Source organism: Tachypleus tridentatus, chromosome 10, assembly GCF_004210375.1.
Source record: "Tachypleus tridentatus isolate NWPU-2018 chromosome 10, ASM421037v1, whole genome shotgun sequence".
Classification (NCBI taxonomy): domain Eukaryota; kingdom Metazoa; phylum Arthropoda; class Merostomata; order Xiphosura; family Limulidae; genus Tachypleus; species Tachypleus tridentatus.
Genome location: NC_134834.1, coordinates 22,684,410 through 22,708,526, shown reverse-complemented (window position 1 = coordinate 22,708,526; position 24,117 = coordinate 22,684,410). Strand labels below are relative to the sequence as shown.

At 36.5% G+C, this 24,117-nt stretch overlaps 2 protein-coding genes across 5 annotated transcripts in view; one reads left to right on the top strand and one right to left on the bottom strand.

Annotated features, from left to right (window-relative positions):
* The window catches only part of ida (anaphase promoting complex subunit 5 ida), a 45,778-nt gene extending 40,862 nt beyond the window's left edge, over window positions 1-4,916 (top strand). Inside the window, exons 15-19 of one of the 3 annotated variants that reach the window (XM_076460299.1) lie at window positions 210-323; window positions 954-1,101; window positions 1,769-1,934; window positions 2,620-2,714; window positions 4,468-4,916. In XM_076460299.1, coding sequence (XP_076316414.1) covers window positions 210-323; window positions 954-1,101; window positions 1,769-1,934; window positions 2,620-2,714; window positions 4,468-4,584 — 640 coding nt within the window. In that variant the 3' untranslated portion in view covers window positions 4,585-4,916. The remainder of the gene's footprint in view (window positions 1-209; window positions 324-953; window positions 1,102-1,768; window positions 1,935-2,619; window positions 2,715-4,467) is intronic. The other 2 variants (XM_076460300.1, XM_076460301.1) reach the window with 2 other exon arrangements.
* Window positions 4,917-10,491: 5,575 nt separating this feature from the next.
* LOC143228874 (paired mesoderm homeobox protein 1-like) overlaps window positions 10,492-24,117 on the bottom strand; it is a 33,878-nt gene continuing 20,252 nt past the window's right edge. For both annotated transcript variants that reach the window (XM_076460296.1, XM_076460297.1), the window contains exon 3: window positions 10,492-11,595. In XM_076460296.1, the coding sequence (XP_076316411.1) occupies window positions 11,197-11,595 (399 nt within the window). In that variant the 3' untranslated portion in view covers window positions 10,492-11,196. The remainder of the gene's footprint in view (window positions 11,596-24,117) is intronic.

The following is a 24,117-nucleotide window of genomic DNA, read 5'->3' as shown; positions in this document are numbered from 1 at the left end:
CATTACCAGGGATGTATTGGTCGTACGTACTTAGTTGTATACTCTCATTACCAGGGATGTATTTGTCGTGCGTACTTATTGGTCGCATGCACTTAGTTGTATACTCTCATTACCAGGGATGTATTTGTCGGACGTACTTAGTTGTATACTCTCGTTACCAGGGATGTATTTGTCGTACGTACTTTAATAAACTTGTTATCTCCTTAAAGAAAAGCCCAACTTCTACTACATCAAGGAGTCAAAGCAGCTGCTCACAGCCTTATTCAGGCTCTGATATCTGCCTGTGAACAGGAAGCAGAGAGTTTGGCCTTCTTTCATGTTAGGTAAACCTTTTCTTCTTCCATATAGTTCTAAATTAGTTGAGTTTTTTGTATTTATTAAGACAAGAAAGTATGTTTTTCCTTTTTTTAAATTCATTTCACATCATGCACAGCACAGATCCAAGGCTTATCTACCAATAATTCAGTAGCTAATCGTGTTGTAATAAACAGAAATCCATGTGGTTCATGCAGGCATTCTTAAAACTGTAACTTTCAAAGGATAGTTTTTATTATTTTTTTGGTAAGGTTTTCATAGTTAAAAACTGACCTTCCATCCCAAGTCATTCCCATAAACATTATTTTAGGCTAACCGTGTTTGTTGACTTTTGATAGCTCTTTAGAATTTTCTCACATTTCAAAATAATCATAAAACTAATATACCCCCGGAAGTTTTCGGTATTAACTTAGTCGAATCAAAATGCAATCACCTCAAAAATGACATTATTGTCGTATCTAATGAAAAACATATCTGATACTTTCCTCCAGCTTTGAATCTTAGTTCTGAGTATTTCTATTAGTTTCAGGTATTCCTTCAGTTTTCCTGTTAATGATTTTGTTTACCATGAGTTTGCTTGCAGTTAAACCTGATGTCTTAAGATTTATAAATCGTTCTTGACGTATCTTACCTGATAGAATCCTTCTACTTGAAGCAGGGCTCTACCTCCAATCACCAAATGTATCTGTAGCTATCTCTTGTTTAACTAGAAGTTTGGCTATCTGTAAAGAAAACCATTATGCCTATCTTGAAGCTATTACAGTGCTTTACTTAGCTGCAGCCCAGGTGAGTTATTTAATACTTTGTCTCCTTGAAGGACTAAACTTCAAATATCAAGGGTGTAATACTCTTTCAATCTAAGTAATATTAGTTTTGTATTGCATCAAATTTATCTTTTACACTGCTTTGAATAATTAGTAAATTAATATCTTATTAGTTATAGATAAATTGTTTTTTTTATAACTAAGATAATTAGTGGAATTTTTATTAAGTGTCCTGTAAATTTGAATGAAAGGAAGTAATTTTCAACTTATTTCAGATTCATGTTGCCAATAAATTAAGAAAAGGTAGATCTGAGTAATTCATACTGTTCCACTTTGTTTTTGTAATTTAAACTGTGTTATATTAGTACAAGGTTAGCTAGATATATAAGCTGGCATCACCCACTGATTGTAAACACATGAAAATGTTTATTTAATATCAGTAGCTGCTCTATTGTTAACTTAGCAAAACTAAAAACAAAACAAGTAATCCAGTTTTTATAACAAACTGAATATATTATTTTTAGTAAGTCCCAAATGTTCGTATGCTGAGTACAGCTCATTAATGTTCACATAATGAATATTTTCATGTGATAAGACAGAAGGTAATTACACTGGGAGTGCAGGTTGACATACTAACTTCTTCTGTAGAAAAAAAAAATAATTTTTTTAACATAATTTACTTTTCATAGTTTCTGTTGAAGTTACCCTATCAAGCTCTGCAACTCCTTGATTCAGTTTTTCTGACAATTCTCTCCCATGGCTCTTTGTACGACAAGGCAAGAACGCACCTATTGTATGCTAAGTCAGTGGTCGCTGCTGCTAAGTTGGATGAAGGACCAGAATCATATCAGAAAGGTCTATATTCTTTATTTTATAAAAGTTCAAACCTTTATCTTAGGTATTACAACCAATTTAACATATTCATTTGATTAAATAAAGGAATTCATATGTAACATTGATCGTCTGCAGTAAAGTGAAGAGAATGTATCTCAGAACGGCTGGTATGGGTATTAACACTTATTGATAAGGAGGGAACGACGTTTCAACCTTCCTCGGTCATCTTCAGGAAGGTCGAAACGTCGTTCTCTACTTATTAATAAAAGTGTTAATACCCATACCAGCCGTTCTGAGATACATTTTTATTTCAAGTGTGTTTCTTGTCATCAAGAAAGTGAGGAAAGAAATTACATTTTGTAACTATTTGTTGTTGAAAAGATATTTTGTTTTTTTTACCATTTCATATTGACAAGTTAGATTTCTAATCATTTCTTGTTGGAAAGTAAAATGTTTTTACCATTTAATGTTGTGTTGAAACGTTAGATACCAAAACAAATTTTCTCGTGCCAAGTGAACGACATTTCAAGTAGATAAAGACATTATGTGTGCACATTTACTTTCTTAGAACTTTCAGGAACTTCACACAGAATGCGTAAAACATTTAAATTAAATTCTAAATTAGTAAGGTGTCTTGTTTTAACTACCAATTGAAAGTTACAACATGCTGTTTATGTAACATCAAATTTTTGCATCTGTGGTCCAGCTCTTCGTAAAGGAGTGGAGATAGTAGGCACTGCAGTTATTCTATTCCAGCAGTTACTAGCTCATCATCATGCAAAAGATGCTCTTTACTGGCAGGTAAGACAGAACCTGAGACTAGATGAAGTGAAAGAGTTCTCAGGGAGCAACTGTGTGTGTTTTGTTGTTTAAAATAATCCTAATTGCAAGCTGGGAAGAATTATAAAATAAAATGAACCTGTCTTTGTAATTTTGCCTCATTTTTTTTCGATAAAAGGGGAATGTTGATAGACTAATTAACTGGGTCAACAAACAAAGCTTTACATATAATTCTTTTAAAAATATAGTACTTGTGGATTTGAAATATTCATATTTAACCATAACAATGGCTGATTGAAAGCCCATGTTTAATTTAGGTAAGTAACGTAACTTGAAGAACACAATTATAAACTTGTGAAAGAAAAAATCTTTGCATCAAAATGTAAACTAGAATAGTAAAGTAGTGATATATTTGCCAGTAGGAAATCATTGAACATCTCTATTAATATAAAAGAAAAGATAGTTAATGTTCGTTCAATACTACTATATGGTACATAGCTGAGTTCCTTCTTTTCTTTTTTCTAATTATATTACATTTGTTCTGCATACCCCTGTAACTTCTGGTTAATAGTAGGATAACTAGTGTTGTAAAAATGAAGGAGACATTAGATACCTTACAAACTTCAAAGTTCTAAACATGTTTTGTTACTGCTGACGAAGAAATTTTTCCTGTTTTGTTAGTACATTAATGGCCTTTTCATTGTTTTTCTTCAAAAAACAATCTATTTTATGGTATTTTCAGAAGTAAGTAATTCTGATGGCATTTTTATATCTCATATTTCCAGATAAAGGTTTACTAATGTTTAACCTCTGTTTCTGGTACCTAATAAATAAATGTAATAATTAATGAATAACTTTTAATGTTGAATAATGTTGTATTATTAAATTCTACAAAGGAAATCTTGTATATAATTTAAATTACATTTATAATAATTACCTAGATTACTACTCTGTCTGTCATATCAAAACCATCCTTATGAACTTTGAGTAGATGGCATTGCTGTCATTGGATATGACAGATGTAGTGTGGTTGCCATATTATTAAATATTTTTTACTGAATTTACACATGGGTTCTTACAATTAATAAAAACAGTTCAAAATTTCTTTAGACAGTCAGTAAAAAAAGTAACCAAAATACATTGGTTTTGTAATTTAATCACAAAATCCTAAACTTGGTTTTGGTAATAAGTAAGATAATTTTGTTATTGGTGTACAGTAGCCAGAAGGTAGTAGATTTTTGTATGTATGTAAATAAACTACCAATACATATGTATGTGTGTATCTGTTTCCTATATATTTCTTGATCAATGAACACCAACTTAATACAGAATGGCATCTAATTTTATATCAGAAAAAGTACCTATGTTGTATATCCCTCAACATTAGAGTGAACCGCATAACCACTGTTGTTAGAATTCTTGAAAACAGTATCTCTTTATTTTCTATATTGATACCTTTATCTATGTCTGTTGCACTTTTAATGTTTATAATGGTAACAAAATCAAAATATAAGATTTTCTTATTCTTTGTCTACAAATGAGTTTTTATTTCACCCATTCAACAGATGGAGAACTGTCCATCTTAGTTATTATCGTAATGAAACAAAGGAAGATTCTAAACAAATGTCATGAGATAGTTTATGAAATTCATAGAACAGCTCAAAATATTTAATACAAGTGAAAAGAGAGTTTGATTATCCATTTTCATCGAAATGTGTTTTAGTCTTTTTTAGTAATTTAGTCTTTGTTTTCTACATTTATTTTAATGTTTCAGGCACAGTTTTACCACGAACTTGGAATGTACACTGAACGAAACAAATGGTCTCACCAGTTTAACTTGTTGAGCCAGCAGACAAGTCATCAGTTGATGGATGAAGTCTTTGTCCTGTGATTACATAATTTGTTATATTTATGTAAAAAAGAACCTTGGTTCATGTGAATCAGTTTTTTTTATTAAAACAAAAGTAGTTTTTCAGAACTGATTTTCTTACACCAGTGTTTTACCTGTTACTCAGCCTCGTGAAGACTCATACAAATAAAAATGTGTCCTACACGTCATGATTTTGTTAAATACCACTTTATATCTTACGTTGCTAGCCATTGTATGCCTAGTTTAAAGGACTGTGTTATTTTTCTAAAGAGAACATTCGGTAATTATAGTGTTCACAGTCTGTAAAAATATTAACTGTTGTATGCTTTTAAAATAAAACAATTTTTCTAACATTGCTGGTATCGTATATATAATCAAGTGTTCACTACATGAATAGAATTTTAAGAAGTTTTAAGCCAAACATTTTTCTATACAGAAATCAACACCTAATAAAAGGGCTAACTATGTGTTAACTAAAAATGACATTAAACACAAAAACTAAGAAAACTGTACTTGATAAGAGTAAGTCAGTAATTATAATTATTGTTGACTGAAACCAAATTATTAAAGTACTTTTTGGTGATGAATGTCTGTTTTTATGTGAATAAATGGGTGTGTGTGTGTGCTATACAAAATATTAATATTTATGATTTTAAAATGTTTTATCTATGACAGAACAAAAGTGATTTTGTAAAATTATGTTTATCACTGCATTTCCTTTTTGTGGATGTCAGACATCACATTGTGTGATGTCAACTTTCATGGATGGATGTCAGACATCACATTGTGTGATGTCAACTGTGCTCATGGATGACTACACTTGTGAATGACTTGGTAAACAAATGTCTACACATGTGAATGACTTGGTACCATGTTATGTCTACACTTGCTACTTCACATGTGTGTAAGCTACACTTGTGAATGACTTGGTAGAGGTACTTCACATGTTGTCTTGTGATGTCAACTACACTTGTGAATGACTTGGTAGAAACACTACACATGTTATGTGATGTCAACTACACTTGTGAATGACTTGGTAGAAACACTTCACATGTCGTCATGTAATGTAAGCTACACTTGTGAATGACCTAGTAGAGGTACTTCACATGTCATTATGTGATGTCAACTACACTTATGAATGACTTGGTAAAAGCATTACACATGTTATGTGATGTCAAATACACTTATGAATGACTTGGTAGAGGTACTTCACATGTTGTCTTGTGATGTCAACTACACTTGTGAATGACTTGGTAGAAACACTTCACATGTCGTCATGTGATGTAAGCTACACTTGTGAATGACCTAGTAGAGGTACTTCACATGTCATTATGTGATGTCAACTACACTTATGAATGACTTGGTAAAAGCATTACACATGTTATGTGATGTCAAATACACTTATGAATGACTTGGTAGAAGCACTACACATGCCATCATGTGATGTCAACTGTACTTGTGAATGACTTGGTGGAGGCACTTCACATGCTGTCATGTGATGTCAACTGTACTTGTGAATGACTTGGTGGAGGCACTTCACATGCTGTCATGTGATGTCAACTGTACTTGTGAATGACTTGGTGGAGGCACTTCACATGCTGTCATGTGATGTCAACTGTACTTGTGAATGACTTGGTGGAGGCACTTCACATGCTGTCATGTTATGTCAACTGTACTTGTGAATGACTTGGTGGAGGCACTTCACATGCTGTCATGTTATGTCAACTGTACTTGTGAATGACTTGGTGGAGGCACTTCACATCTCCACAGTTCATATTACACTTCATTATGCTGTGCAATCACCACAACCACTAAAGAACGACCTGGTTAGTGAGGTCCAAGAAATGTTTGATGAAATGTAATACTTAAAGACAACTATAAAGAATGATATAAACAGAAAACCAAAGTATGGATTGCTAATCACATTAGTATGTTTTTAAACTTACTAGTTATAAAAGAAGAGGTAATAAAACTGCTGGTAAGTATTTAATTGACAACATTTTAATGTCTGATTTTACCGTCAGGTGGAAAAACTCGTTTGTTATTTGTGTTGAGTAAAGCTATTTCTTTTGGCCAGGTGGTTAAGGCATCTGAGGGTTGTGGGTTCGAATCCTCATCACACCAAACATGATCGTCCTTTCAGCCGTGGGGGCATTATAATGTGATGGTCAATCCCACTATTCGTTGATAAAAGAATAGCCAAAGAGTTGGCGGTAGGTAATGATGACTAGCTACCTTCCCTCTAGTCTTACATTGCTAAATTATGGACTTTGCGCGAAATTAAAAAAAAAAAACCGCGTAAATCTCCGTGAAGAGGGGGAAAAATACTTGCATCGTGCTTTATACAAATAAATTAAGATATAAATGTGCATGCTTTAAATACAAATTTTGCTGCACAGTATCACACATCCACACGATTGTAATCTGAGGCCTATAAAAGTAACGCATATAATTATTTATATATGTATTATACTATTTTTTTCCAGAGTTAACCTGAATTTTCAGATTACGTAGAATAATTTTGAGTAGGCTTCATAATAAGAACAACATAAATGTATTTACATTGCTTTTAATCAAGGCAGTTTTTTTTGTTTTGTTTTTTAACCTTACCTCGGTCTCCCCGCAGTGACTCAGCGCTAAGTTTGAAGGCTCACGACGTTAAACATTTGGTTTCGATACTCTTGGTGGGCAGATCACATGTAGAACATTGTGTAGGTTCGTGGTTTGTAGAAAACAAACCCTGATCGGTCACTGTTATTTTCAGATAATTCACCGTTGTAAATATATATATCGTATGTGCTATTATCTTTATTATTGACTGAGCTATTTATAATTTTTAATGTACATTAAATTTCCTTCCATTTTGTGGATATTAATTTACCAATTTATGTGACTTAGATTTGTTAGTATAAAACACCAACTGCGAAGCTCTAAAGGCCCCAGTCCACCGATCAAGCTGCTATATTATCCTTGATAACTTCTGAAGATAACAAACCGAAAGCGGTGGAATAGGGTCCATTACCGAAAAAAGAAATCTTGTTAAGATATCTGCCCGTGATATCTGAGCACTTGTGAATGGGGGTGGGAGGGATATGAAGACAGTTTTAGCATAGTCTCCGGGAACCCGAGAGGAAAGAAACAAAAATTTTATATCAGTTTTGAGCGAAAGTGAAAACCTACTCTCAGATTTTAATTATTGCTGGGTAACCTTCCAGGGTCATTTTAGTCCCCTTTAGTAGGGGAGATACGCCATTTAGATGAGGACCCACCCGATGCGCATGCCAGCACAATCCTGCCGGCTCTAGGACTTTGAAAAGAGCTAAATGGACGTGTATAAAAAGATGAATAATACGTGATATTTAAAGGCTCAAAACGTATTGTCAGTTACATAAATATTAGTTAACGGTTGGTGGTGATGACTAGCTGCCTTCCCTCTAATCTTACACTGCTAAATTTGACTGTTATGGTAGATCGCCCTCGTATAGCTTTGCGCGAAATTCAAACCAAACCTACACAAATATGACGACTTTCTCATTACACAGGACGTTTATTTCACTTCACTGGCTGTCTAATCACTGTAGGAAGGTCTTCTTTACATAACATTGAAGCTGTTCTCCTTTGTTCAAGAATTTTGTGCAGACTTACCCACAAAGCTTTGCACTGTTGATTTCGGTGTGTTTTAATGTCCTTTGTTTCAAGAATTTTGTGCAGACTTACCCACAAAGCTTTGCACTGTTGATTTCGGTGTGTTTTAATGTCCTTTGTTTCAAGAATTTTGTGCAGACTTACCCACAAAGCTTTGCACTGTTGATTTCGGTGTGTTTTAATGTCCTTTGTTTCAAGAATTTTGTGCAGACTTACCCACAGAGCTTTGCACTGTTGATTTCGGTGTGTTTTAATGTCTTTTGTTTCAAGAATTTTGTGCAGACTTACCCACAAAGCTTTGCACTGTTGATTTAGGTGTGTTTTAATGTCCTTTGTTTCAAGAATTTTGTGCAGACTTACCCACAGAGCTTTGCACTGTTGATTTCGGTGTGTTTTAATGTCCTTTGTTCAAGAATTTTGTGCAGACTTACCCACAAAGCTTTGCACTGTTGATTTCGGTGTGTTTTAATGTCCTTTGTTCAAGAATTTTGTGCAGACTTACCCACAAAGCTTTGCACTGTTGATTTCGGTGTGTTTTAATGTCCTTTGTTCAAGAATTTTGTGCAGACTTACCCACAAAGCTTTGCACTGTTGATTTCGGTGTGTTTTAATGAACGATTCTGAAGAAGCTGTATGGCAAAACCTTGAATGTCTAATAAAACAACATTTTATTGGTGTTATAAGGTTGTTTAATTCTAGTATTGGCCTGGCATGACTAGGTGGTTAGGCTGGAAATCTGAAGGTCGCAGGTTCGAATCCTCGTCTCACTAAATAACCTCGCCCTTTCAGCCGTGGGGGCGTTGTAACAAGAAGATTAATCCACTATTTGCTGGTAAAAAAGTAACCCAAGAGTTGGCGGTGGGTGGTGATGACTAGCTGCCTTCCCTCTAGCCTTACACTGCTAAATTATGGACGGCTAGCGCAGATAGCCCTCGTGTAGCTTTGCGCGAAATTAAAAAGAAACCAAACCAGTGCCCGCCCCACATTTAGTAAGGCCAGCTATTCTACGAAAATATGTTTACAAGATCAAAATCACCAGATGGAAAGCTTTACCACATTATATGACATCTTACGGATATTGAATAGTCTGTTTTTTTCACTAAGGAGTGAAATTTAGTTTTTAAATATCTTTTTAAGTTGTGAATGTATTAAAGTTGAAAATAGATTCGATTACAGATTGGATGTTGAACTCAACATTTTTTATATAATTATTTAAAATGTTGCGTTTATCGTGACTTTTGTTTTAATGGAGTGTATGCTTTTTTAATTTAGTGTCGCAAGATATGAATTTAACGACACAGATTTGACGGTTATTTGCGATACAATTGTTATAAAACATTATTCTAAATGAAAGCTTAATTAGTGAAATGTATTTTAAAGTAATTCAACTAACAGGAAAACTGAAATCTAAAATAATGGTTTAACCCTTAAACATCTGGGATGCTATAGGTAACATCATCAGTTGATGATGACTGCCGTTTAAGGGTTAATATGAATTAACAAAAGCTGTTAACCCAATCACTCCGAAAAGTAATCCTTCCCTCTCCGAGGATGAATAGATAAGTCTTTACTTCTAAAATCAACAATTGTAAAATTTTCTTGCTGTTGAATGGTTAAGTTGGTAACTTGTTTAACGTATGAAGTTTACCGTTCTTCTTATCTTGACGAGGTGCCCCGAATGAAACATGTGGTCTATTTTCTGTTTTATTAGATTGTTGTAATAACTCACGCGCTCTTGCAGCAAACCGGTTATTTTCAACTTAACCATATTTTTACTTTAATCTTCCGAAAATGCTTAGGTCTCTCTGATTGTGACGTAATCATTATTTTTTGAATCTGGTTGTTTTAAATAGTTTTAAACATTTGCTATTAACCTACAGTTGTTGTGAATGTGTTTATTCGTTTGTTTGTTTTGAATTTCGCACAAAGCTACTCGAGGGCTATCTGTGCTAGCCGTCCATAATTTAGCAGTGTAAGACTAGAGGGAGGGCAGCTAGTCATTACTACTCACCGCCAGCTCTTGAACTACCCTTTTACCAACGAATAGTGGGATTGATCGTAAAATTATAACGCCCCCACGGCTGAAAGGGCGAGCATGTTTGGTGCGGCCGGGATTAGAATCCGCGACCCTCGGATTACGAGTCGAACGCCTTAACATAATTGGGCATGCCTAGCCTGTTGGGAATGTGTTTATGGACTTATATTTTTCTGCTATAAATCTAATAATTTGCTTATGTTACATGTAACACCATATTCCATTCTATACAAATATTCCCAAACATATTTTTACTACGATATTTTTATTGATTTTTAAGGCGATAACAGTTTTTGATACATCACTATTTTTCTTATACAAATAGAAGCGATTGTGATAAATATTGTTATGATTAAACATTAATATTTCCAGATGGGGCTTCAAGACAAATTTACAGCAACTTGTGAACCAGCATCAACAGTTGGATATTATTTTATAATCCTCATATAGTTTTAATACCTCGAAGAAAGATAATCAAGTTGTTCAGAATTTGATGACAGTTTTAAAAAATGTTTGCCGTTGGAAAAAATATCAGTGAATCCGACATATTTAAAGTGGAAGAGCTGGAAGTTATTCGTGCTACTCCATTATTACTCTTCGTTTTGAAACGGTCAAGTTTACAAATGCAACCACGTCTCTCAAATAATGCAATTGGATTACTGCACGTAAATTACTTTGAACTACGTTTTTGCATTTTTTGTATGTCGTAACATCCACAAGTTTGTGATAAAAACGTAATGTACATTCGTTAACACTGAAACTTACCGGATTACGAGCTCCATTACAGACTTGGGTTTAATATTGATCAACTACACGTAGGCTGAAAGTAAACGTCCGATGAATTCTCATACTTTTTGAAATCACATATTTTCGATCATAAAAAGAAAAATCGATCGACAGTACAAGTAATTCCAAGGCACAGGTTACGTTGTAAAAAATAAGAGCCGAACTTCCTAGGGTGCACCCGATAAGGCCGTTTGGAGACCGCACTCCTGAGCGCGAAATCGGAAATGTGACATAGGATTTCCAAAGTTGTATTGCGTTTGTGTTGGGTTGTGGTTAGGCTGAGCGACAGATCCGTTCACTCCTTGTCCCGCTACGGCACAGGAAGAGTATACTGACATTCCGGCGAGTGACGAACCCAGCATGTGATTGTATGCAGCGGGTGGTGACGGCTTCCACTGGCCGACACAGGCTGGGGATCCTTGTCTCGAGGCTGTTGTTGTCGGTCTTGGAGCGATGGGCTGTTCAATAGCTGTCGTTTCCTGCCCGATGTGGTAGAGATGGTTTCTTTGAGCTAAAATAGTGCGTTCGTTTCGGCGAAACTTGGCTCTTCGATTTTGGAACCATACCTAAAGCAGTAAGGAAAGAAAGTTTTCACTCGTTACTTAATCAAAACAGAATCGGGAACAAGACAAAAAACAGTTTTACACTAAGCCTAACTAACATTAGTGGGATATATCGATGACACGTGTCATAAGAGCCACACGTGTAAAAACAATATATATATTTGTTCGGTGAAACGTTTGGTAACAATAAAGATGGCACTAAGAATGAAGATCGCAAGTTCGAATCCTGTCTTCTAGCATGCCAATCAATCCCCACTATTCATTGGTAAATACTAGCCCAAGAGTTGGCGGGGGGTGGATTTGATTTTCTGCTTACCTTGTAGTTCATCAATCCAGTCGCGCCCTCACCCCAGCAAGAATGCGGACTTATAATGCTAGAAACAGGGGATCCGGCATAGCCAGGTGATGAGAATGCTCGAATCGTAATCTAAGGGTCGGTGGTTAGAATCCCTGTCACACCAAACATGCCCGCCTTGTAAGCCGTGTAAGGGAGCTATTATGTACGGTCATTCCCACTATTCGTTAGTAAGAGAGTTGGCGGTGGGTGGTGATGACAAGCTGCCTTCCCTCTAGTCTTACACTTCTAAATTAGGGACAGCTAGAGCCAGTAGCCCCCATGTAGCTTTGCGCGAAACTGAAACAAACTGAAAATGAGGTTTCGATACCCGTGAGTGTCCAGACCACAGAAATTCCATTTTCAAACTTAACTTCAAACAAACAAATTTCAAAATTACAAACGGTTAGCGCAGAAGGGTCTGGAGTAGCTTTGGACGAAATTCCGAACAAATAAGCCTAAAACAGGACTGAAATTTTGCCATTAAAATAATTTTAACGTGGTGTAAACCAACTTTAGGTACCGTCCTTGCTTCCTATGCTTCAAAAATGATATTCAATGACTAAGAATCATTTTAACATACGTATTCAAAATATTCTATTTCGAAACTTGTCTTTAACACTTGTAAAAGTTTTCGCTAAAATTAAAATTAACCTTTGAGGCAAAATTCGGGTATATTCTACCAGCGAGATAACGGTAAATCTTCAGATTTACAACACGGAAATCAGGAGTTCATTATTCCCGGCAGACCCAGCCCGATGTGGCTTTGCAATAAGAAAACACGCAAACTCAGTATAATTCGAACAAATAATTTAAAAGTGTGAGTATTATGAAACTGGCAGGAGCTTGTTTTCGCGTAGTAAGTCATTTCTATCACAGGCTTCGAAACCACAACGTACGTCAGACTGTAGAAATCCCCGACTTTCAAATCCCTTCATAGAAGTAAATCAGATATAAAAAAGTAAAACAACGCACATTTGTTGGTAAAAAATGAAAGAGGAACGACACTTAAACAAGTGACACGTATATCAGTAAAAACTGTTTCTTTGTTAAGCACGAAGCTACATCATGAGTTGTGCTCTGCCGACCACGGGCATCAAAACCCAGAGTTTAAACGTTATAAGCCAAAAGACTTACCGCTGTACCACTAGGGGTCTTAATGAAAACATAAAACTATTTGTATGTTTGTTTCTTTTATTTAATGCGAAACCACATCACCACTAAGTCTACCGCAGGAAATCGAGCCCCCCCCCCCCCAGGTTTTACCGCTGCCCCACTGAGGGGCGGGAAATGACGTAAAAATTGTTTGTTTGTTTGTTTGTTTGAATTTCGCACAAAGCTACTCGAGGGCTATCTGTGCTAGCCGTCCCTAATTTAGTAGTGTAAGACTACAGGGAAGGCAGCTAGTCATCACCACCCACCGCCAACTCTTGGGCTACTCTTTTACCAACGAATAGTGGGATTGACCGTCACATTATACACCCCCACGGCTGGGAGGGCGAGCATGTTTAGCGCGACGCGGGCGCGAACCCGCGACCCTCGGATTACGAGTCGCACGCCTTACGCGCTTGGCCATGCCAGGCCCGTAAAAATTGAGATGAGAAATTTTGTTGACCAGCAGTCAGAATTTTTCAGCACAGGATAATGTTTGCGAGCGTTTCGGATTGTTTCGGCGATACTAACGTCATAGTATGTATTTAAATATCACGAAAAGTATACTTTATACTTATGGACAATGAAAACGTAAACGAACGAAACTTATTTCCTTAGAAGTTTGTGCGTAGCCACACAAGAACTATCTCTGCTAGTCGTCTCCACGTTAGCAGAGATAGACTAGACAGAAGACAGATAGTCAACATCACCCGTCACCGATTCTTGGGCTACTCTTTTTACCAACAAATAGTGTAAGTTAGAGTAACAATATAATACTCCCATGGCTGAAAGGAAGATCGTGTTCAGTAACGCAGGCTCAAATTCGCAGATTTGCGAGTTGAATGCCCGAACCATGAATCATGGGAGTAGCATTTTTCTTGTAATTAAAATATAAAAATAAAAGATTCGAGACGACTGCTTTTCTTTCTAGTCTATCAGTTTAAAATTAAAGATGGCTGACACAGATGCGGTCCTTGTGTAGCTTTGGCGGAATATTCGAAGCCAGAAATAAGCAAATTGAAATTAGCTTTCAACCACAAATAGGTTTGTTTTGTTTTTGAAAATGAATCATAATTCCTAACTAATTTTTAGTGCAAGATTTATCAGGTACATGGTATAACTTGAAACATCTACCTCAAAAAATACACTGCTGGCCAAAATCCTAAGGTCAATGAACATAAAGAAAAAATACACATTTTGCGTTGTTAGACTCAACCAGTTATTTGAGTAGAGCTTCGAAAGATTAAAATAAGAAAAGGGAAAATAAAAATAAAAATAAAAACTTTTTTAACATTTAATAGGGAAAATGTGAACACTATGAAATTCGCCTAAATACTCGCTGGTCAAAAGTTTAAGACCATACTGAAACGAAGCGTTAATCGGTAAACACATAACGAAATTTAGTCATTTGTGTTCAAGCATTGGCCTTGTCAACATCTCTCATTGACATCTCCTGTGTTAAATTGGGTAAAAACATGGCAAAGGCTAAAAAGTTGACAGAGTTTGAACGTGGCAGAATTGTTGAACTGTAAGGGCAAGGTTTCTCTCAAAGTGCCATCGCTATTGAGATTGGGCGTAATAAAACTGCTGTTGCAAATTTCTTAGAAGACCCTGAGGGACACTGAACGAGAATTTCAAGTGTTCGGTCTAAGAAAATTTCGCCGACGTTGAGCAGGAGGATTCGACGGGTTGTCCGGCAAGATACCAGCCGATTGTCGAACAAGATTAAGGCCCTTACAGACGAGAGAAAGGCTTTAAAAAACCGTAAACGTCTTCAAAGGCCACACCTCCTTCCACACCACGAAACAGCTCGGTTAAACTTTGCTGAGAAACACCAAATATGGGACATAGAAAAGTGCATGAAGGTTTTGTTCTTTGATGATAAAATATTTAATCTGGATGGTCCAGATTGTTTCCACATTACTGAAACAATAAGGATATCCCACTGACGACATTTTCTACACGACAGAGTGGAGGAGGCTCCATCATGATCTGGGGCCCTTTCTTCTTCACAATGGAGCTTCAGGTTATATAGGGACGTCAAACAGCAGCTGGCTACATTGGCATGTTGGAGAGAGCATCCTTATTGACTGAAGGCCCTCGCTTGTGTGGAAATGACTGGGTCTTTCAGCAGGACAACGCTGCAATCCACAGTGCCTGCAGGACAAAGGACTTTTTCATGAAGAATAACGTGATTCTTTTGGACCATTCAGCGTGTTCGCCTGAACTGAACCCCATTGAAAATATTTGGGGGGTGGATGGCAAGGGACGTATGTAGAAATGGACGTAAATTCCAAACAGTGCCATCTTCACCACTTGGAATAACGTCGCAGCCAGCATTCTGCAAATATTTATATCGACCATGCCAAAGCGAATGTTTGCAGTTATTCGCAATGACGGCCGTGCAACTTACTACTGAGACCTCTTGTTGGGCATTTCCTACCCTGTTTAGGACTTCGTTTCAGTATGGTCTTAAACTTTTGATCAGCTAGTATTTAGGCTAATTTCATAATGTTCACATTTGCTAAAAAATATTTTTATTTTCCCTTTTATTGTTTTCATCTTTCGAAGCTCTACTTAAATAAGTGGTTTAGTTTAACAACGCAAAATGCATATTTTTCTTTATGTTAATTGGCCTTATGATTTTGGCCAGCAGTGTATTATTATTCACTAAGGGTTCTAAGGTGTTCATGACATATATTGATACAAAGGAAACAATGAGAAAGCATGGCAAACATTGTAAAACCAGAATATACTTTAACATCTTTGTGGCCGGCTGGCTGACCTCTTAAAACGTTACCTGTTATAATTGCAATTATTACAACATTAGAGACATCTTTCATGAGATCATTTAGATGTGTTGGTTTCAGATTCAATTCCAATTCCCGAACATTCTCGCACTTTCAGTCTCGCGAGAGTTGTAATAGGATGGTCGACCCAACGTTTTTGTTCATAAAGGGATTGCAATGGATGGTGTACACTAGCGACATTCCTTTCAATTTATCATTTCGAGTTTAAGGACAGATAACGGAAACAGTACTCGAATAGTTATGCGCGAAGTTCAATAAACAAACAGAATAATTTCATTAAAATTATTTTGTAATGAGAAATGTATTTAGTAGTTGTATTCTCTTTTCCATTTTCAAAGTAATTTTGGATATTTGGATCGCGTTTCTGGTCGTAAAGGGTGAATGAAATAAGGAAAACGAAAGCCTTTTATTGTTTCTTATTTTAGTTTTGTCTCAAATTTATTTATTTTCCCCATTCCTTCTTTCGATTCCAAGTGACACAGCGGTATGTCTGTGGATTCACAACGTTATAAACTGGGATTCAATACCCGTGGTGCTTAATTTCGAAACAAACAAGCTTTCCTTCTTTCTTCTACAACCATAAAATTTTCACTTTCAATTCCTTCTCAAAGCTTACAAATATCCTTCTAAAGCAACACCATCATATCAAATAAAAATTCACCTACAATTAACTTGAAATGTCATTTGACAACAACTTTGGTTTAACGTATATAACTGGTGGTTTAATAGACGTGGATTCAGCAGAAAGTCATTTTCGTAAAATTGGTGTTTTGTATATAAATATATACAATAAAGGCTGCCAGATGTAAAGGTATGACGCCATCATCACCATTTGCTTCCTTACAAAGGTGCTTGTTACCTTGGTCTTTGTTTTGTTCGTTTTTTTTAATTTCGCGCAAAGCTACTCGAGGGCTATCTGCGCTAGCCGTCCCTAACTTAGCAGTGTAAGACTAGAGGGAAGGCAGCTAGTCATCACAACCCACCGCTAACTCCTGGGCAACTCTTTTACCAACAAATAGTGGGACTGACCGTTACATTATAACGCCTCCACGGCTGGGAGGGCGAGCGTGTTTGGTGCGACCGGGATTCGAACCCGCGACCCTCGAATTATGAGTCGAATGCCTTAACACGCTTGGCCATGCCGGGCCCTAAATTTGTCTCGACATTGTGATTTGAATGTAGCAGGTATATTTTAATAATTATATTTGTTATCACTAAAATATCTGTATTTATATTAAATTAGTGTCAGTCATAGCGATAAAGTAAATGTTTAGCGTAATACATTTTGAGAAATGTCTAAATCTTTACTTATATATTTAATTTTCTCCCCGGCTTGCTGTAATTTTACTATAGTTAAATGCTTTTATCTTTCATAAAAACTGAATATTTGTCCGATATTAACTGTCAGTTTTCTTTACAGAACTAACCACTGATAATCGTAAAAAGGTGTGTGTTTCATCAAATCATGTTTATTTGTTTAAAAAAACAAAGGCTCTAAAAGTGTAAAAGAAACTATACATATAAATATATTTTCGCGGTATTTATATAAGATGAATACAGTGTTTCATATATTTCCTATTGGTGACTAATACAAATATAAAGACATATTGCATGGTTTTTACACCAGTCTACACTTATACCAACGCAACCTGTTTTAGTACTAGTGTTACAGAAAGTATTTAACACTTGAGGGACGGTAGTTTTTTCTTATCTTAGTGCATTTACACACAATTTAATACGACAAAGGCAGACCTGTATGTGCAAAAAAGATTATAAATCATTCCCAAAAAGCAATGAACGTTTGTATTTTATTTGTTTGTAAAGACGTGAACCATGTTCATTTTCTTATTCTTGTGTATGTGTTATATCAACGTCGCTAAGTCAGAAAAGACGTTAAGGTAAAGTGAACGATACATTTGTACGCTCGACTGGCGAAGAGAAAGGCGCGGAAATTGATTTCGCGGGTTATCTTTGCTAAGCCTAAACTGCCAGGAGGTTCTCTTATCACAATGTCGTTGGACTGGAACGGCTGGTGACAGGGTTGGCGGTAAGAAAAGAAGTTGTGCACATGTTGTTGACTGGTAGACGGTTGGTCCAGATGAGACCATTCTCCGGTTTCGGTTTAGAAGTATTACACTCTCGTCTCCTTAGGTGCCCCACGCGACCATTAGTTTAATAAAAACTCCAAATTTGTATGACCTTCTGCCTCTAAGTGGCCAAGTGACACACGCCTCATTTAGTTTCGTCGAGAATTTGGAAGCACATGTCTTATCCATATGAATGTAAGCGACTGCATAGTGATCCTAAGATTTTGGCCTTCTGCTCCAGTAGTTCCGCCTTGAGGCAGGACTTAGTGCACAATGACATATCACGCCAAACGAAAATGCTCAACTATGTGCCATATGTTTGGTAAGATTGATTCTTCCCGTTGAAAAACTGGCATAACATGGAAAGCAAACTTGATTACTAGTTGAATAACTTGCTGGGATGTTGAATGTTTCTATTACCGTAATATGTGGTGATTAGGGACAAATGATGACACATCCATGGTTCTCAATTCTCAATCTATGGATTTAAGATGAATAAAATTGGTGGATAGTTGTGTGTGTGTTTTCTTATAGCAAAGCCACATCGGGCTATCTGCTGAGTCCACCGAGGGGAATCGAACCCCTGATTTTAGCGTTGTAAATCTGTAGGCTTACTGTCTGTAGTTGTGACTCAGTTGTCACCTAACTGGATTTCATGGGAACATCATAAGGTCCGAGATTTTGTTTTTACAAACTTGTCAAAATTAACCGAAGATTTTTTTTTTCCCAACACAAGTCTAGCGACAACCAAATGTGTTTTAAGCAAGGAAAACAACAACAGCCACAATCTTGCCATATTAATGCCTTGTAAGAACGACGATCTTCTATTATTATTAAACAAAATTGTCCTACCTTTCCAAGAGGTCGATAAAACAAACACAAAAGGTACACGTGAAAAGTGAACTCTAAGACACACATTTTTTACAAAATGAGCACGTCTTATCTCATATTTGACAATAACAGATATAAAACATCTACCAGGCACCAAAAGCTTTTAAAGGAAGGTAAAATAGGTGTAAAATTATATATATATACATATATTAGACGTGATAAAAAAGAAGTCTAGATCATATTTTAAAACAAAGGTTGAGTTTCAATAAAAATTTAGTTCCATGTGAGACAACGGTAACTTTACAGACAGCCAATCCCACTATTCGTTAGTTAAAGAGTAGCTCATGAGTAGGCAGTGGGTGGTGATGACTAGCTGCCTTCTCTCTAGTCTTACACTGCCAAATTTGGGACGGCTAGCGCAGATAGCCCTCGGGTAGCTTTGCGCGAAATTCAAAACAAACAAACAAACAATCATCATGACAAAAATACAATAAATATTTTTTTTTAAAAAAAAGGACAACTCAAGACAATATATGGACATTGCCCTGTAAATGGCCGGAGTGCTGTGAGATACTCTGGCCCTAAAGCACTACAATTACAACATAGTAGTAGCTGTAGTGAAAGTTAGGGATGGAGGAAGAGGTCTATTGCACCTGACCCTCCTGGGTCTCTAGCAACGTACCCAAATACCCACAAAGAAAAAGAAGCATGGTATATTAGTGAGGGGAGGGACAGCCACGTGAGTCGGTCGCGAGACTCGAGAGAGTGCTTACTGATTGTGTTCACACTTAAGTATCTATAACGTGAGCCTAAGACAGATTAATCTACATTTGATGTACTTTCCGCCAAATGTTAATAACAAGGGTTACAGATTGGGAGGCCTCAGATGAAAAGAGTTTGGGAACTATTACAAAGTAACGAAAGCAGAAAAGTTTACTATTAATAAAACAAACATGAGAGCAAAATCAATTTTTTAAATTGCCTGATACAATTGGTTACAAGTCCGGCATGGCCAGGTGGGTTAAGGCGTGCGACTCGTAATCTGACGGTCGCGGGTTGGCATCCCCGTCGCGCCAAACATGCTCGCCCTTTCAGCCGTGGGGGCGTTATATGACGGTCAATCCCACTATTCGTTGGTAAAAGAGTAGCCCAAGAGTTGGCGGTGGGTGGTGATGACTAGCTGCCGTCCCTCTGGTCTTACACTGCTAAATTAGGGACGGCTAGCGCAGATGGCCCTCGAGTAGCTTTGCGCGAATTTCAAAAACAAAACAAACAAACCAGTGGTTACTAAGAATATAAAAATAATGCAGATACTATGTTAATAATAATTCATTTGTGTATGTAAAATTAACTGAAGATCCTTAAATACAACTCGAGAATCGAGAGTTAGATGTACGTGATGTAATAATAGCAAGAACAAATTAAATGAATCTCGGTAACGTATATCACAACCTTATAACACCAAACTGTTGTTTTTGTTTAATTAGACACTCAAAAACAAACAAACCACTACAATCTATTGTATCTAACTGTTGCACCACCTGTGGTATAATATTCCGGATTTGGGGGAAGACTTAAACCAGTGTACACGAAAAGTATCCAGATAAACAGCCAATGGCATACATTTTATGCACTTTGAACAAACATGCCCAAAAAATAGGGCTGTAGTGGAAGATTATACTTGCATGGAAATAACATTTAGACTTTTAGCATAAAATTAGGATTAGCAGAAACAACTGCTCGACTTTCTACTACCAAAGAGTGTTTTCTGCCCTTCCTTGATGTCCAGACACTTTGAGGTATGATAATTTCCTCACACACGAGTTGCACATTAAAGACACCGTGATTCTACACATTGGGCTTCAGGAAAACAGTTGATTGTTTCCTCGGATTTGTTGCTTGAAAAAGAAGTCGATTATATTACAGGTTTATTTTCTTTCCACCAAAAAGTAAAGGTAAAATTAAAAATATAATCTCTGATGTATAGGTATTGAATTGTCACATCCCTTGCCCTAGCCTGTAGTGTCGTATATTCAAGACTCGTCAACGTGGCTGAAGAAATACACTTCGCTATGCCTCATTTAATGATTTTCTAAAGTTCTTTTTTTGGTCACAAATTATATTTCTAAGTTTGTTTGTTGCGTTTATAAAGCAAAAGTACATTGGGTCTTCTGTCGTATCTACCGAGGGGGAACTGATCCCCGGAATTTAGCGTTGTAGTCCGTAAATTTACTTTAGTCACTTTGTTAAAAGAAATTGAATCTGTAATATAATCATTTGATAGTTGGTCTGCTGTATAATATCGAAAATAATAGATTGGACGCAATGCTATTAATTTAAGTTACTGATGGATGGTCTCAGAGCCCCATGGTTATTAAAAATAGCCGACTCTTTCCTCATAATTGTTACATGTTTGTAGCAATGCTTATGATAACACTACTGAACGAAGTAGTATAGATAGAATAAAACAATAGTTGTGGCAAAATAGATGCACGGTTCGCACCACAAACAAAGCAAAAAATAATAATACAAGCATCCCGTGTCACTTCTAACTGTCGTTTAACAATGATGACCCTAGTCGTAGAGTTTTTAAGGAAAAAAAAGGCCTAAAGCGTAGTAGTTTTAATGTGAAACTTACAGAAACGTCGGGTACTAACTACATTTAAAACATTTCTGTCCTCTGTTAGGGTAAGAACTGGACTTTGTGGACGTTAAAAAAGTCCTCCGCTGAGGTAGCGGTAAGTCTTTGGATTTACAACGCTGAATAGGCCCGGCATGGCCAGGTGGGTTAAGGCGTTCGACTTGTAATCTAAGGGTCGCGAGTTCGAATCCTCGTCGCACCAAACATGCTCGTCCTTTCAGCCGTGGGGCGTTATAATGTGCGGTCAGTCCCACTATTCGTTGGTAAAAGAATAGCCCAAGAGTTGACGGTGAGTGGTGATGACTAGCTGCCTTCCCTCTAGCCTTACACTGCTAAATTAGGGACGGCTAGCGCAAATAGCCCTCGTGTAGCTTTGCGCGAAATTCAAGGACAAACAAACAACGCTAAAATCAGGGGATCTATTCTCCTCGATGCACACAGCAGATCGCCCTCTGTGGCTTTGCTATAAGAAACACACACACACGTTAAAAAAATCCTCATTATAGACTGTCTTATACATTCTGGGACGAATTTATATCGGGGAAGCATATAAGTGTACTCGGGGAAAGATCGGGAAGCATGTCAAAGATTGATATTAACCTTTTAAATAACTTAAAGCAACACTTACGTAAAACATCTATACATACAATTAAACCGAACCTATAGATGATGTCACAAAACATTGAAATATATATGGAGTCTTTTTTGGGATAAGTTCCTGTTTTAACAACTGTTTATTGTGTTATGATTTTCGCGGTGTATTCCTTTTAACTGTGTATCTATGTGAGTATAATCGTACTATCAGTTTTCTGGAGTATGTCCATGTCACTACTTCGCAGGGTGTTTTTCCTTCTTTTTTTATTATTATTATAACTTCACCTCCTGTCGACGAATCTTCACCAAGTTTAGTACGGAGGAGATACATACAAGGTTTCAGGAGATACATACAAGTTTTCAGGAGATACATACAAGTTTTCAGTTTTGTGGACGTATTTTGACCACCACTTTTCTCCCCTGTAAACAGATCTTCACTAAATTTGGCACGAAGGTTTCTTGGGTCCATGCGGAGATACATTTAAAGCTGCAGTTTCACATTTTATGTCTTTCAGTTTTTATGGGCGTTGCTGTGTTTTTTACAACTACATATAAGGGAAGCAACTTTTGACGTCCCAAGATAACCTTTCATTAATCAGGAATGTACATAATTTCCGTCCAAGGGAGGTGTACTTCAGTAATATACACACACACATGTATATATATCACCCTTTGAATCCACAGTACACTTCTTACCACTACAGTAATTTCTTTTACACCAAAAATATCTTGAAAGGTTTTCAACTTCGTTGATGAAAGAACAACAGAAAGTCTCCTTATTGAAAATGGAAAAACAACAACAACAACAAACACTTAGCAGTGCACGGCCCCTAACTCAATAGTCAAACTCTCCTGGCGATTAAATATAACTTTCCGTTCCTATGAATTCATAGAGGGCCAGTGATAAGTGTGCAGTCTTATTACGTTAAAACTCAGGATTCGATTCCTCGTGTTGGACAGAATACGGACGTGTGTGGCTTTGCGTTAAACAAACTTTGGTATAATTAATCTTGAATGAATGCCATAACAGTTAAGATTGTAAAATACAACAACAACGGACTTTAAAAGAATAAAGCAAACACATTTCTAAATAACTACTGGATTGAATAAGTAAACATACTATCTAATATTAGAAAAAAAAAACATGTAGATATGTGTCATTGATATGTTTGAACAACGTATAAAATAAGAACTCCACCTGCAACGAGTCTTAGAAAAAATCGTATATTCTTCAGCGAAAACAAAAGATATTTCTCAGTGTGAAGGTTGTGTTTATTCAACTGTACCCTGAAGGAGGGCAATAGCTGAAAATGGTTGAGATTAAAAACATAATTTGGGTAGAGGTAATAAAATTTAACTCTGAAAAATCTTTTTAAACGTATTTAAGTACCCTCAAAAGGACCCTACGTTGTTAAGTACCGTTATATCAACACTTCGTTCTGTAGTGCTTCAGAAAAGTACTGCGTTGTTTAGTACCATCAGAAAAGCACTACGCTCTGTAATGCCTCAAAAGAACACTATGTTATTAGGTATTACCAGCATTTCGTTCTATAGTGCCCGAGGAGAGCACTATACTGTTAAATACCGTCAGACCAGCACTATGTTGTTTAGTATCCTCAGAAGAGCACTATGTTGTTTAGTATCCTCAGAAGAGCACTATGTTGTTTAGTATCCTCAGAAGAGCACTATGTTGTTTAGTATCCTCTTAACTCCTTTTTTTCCCCTTATTTATTTAAGACATTAAAAATATTTTGATTGCGAATATCCTAAGCTTTAGTCGTGAAGCTATGGTTACTTAGTAACATCATCCATAACACATGTTTTTCTTTCTATAATTATGGCGCGTCACATAGCACTGTGGAACCAAGGTTCCAGCCCCGTTAATTCTACCTTTTTCTTCCCCTTAAGATTGCACTCTGCTACTTTTAGGCTGTGGGTGCGTTATAAGAGTGACGGTCAAACCTCACTGCTTGATCAAAGTAGACAACGAACTGGGAGTAGGTAGTGTTGACTAGCCTACTTCCCTCTAGTTTATAACTTCAAAATGACAGACGAATAACGCTGATAGGCCTCGAC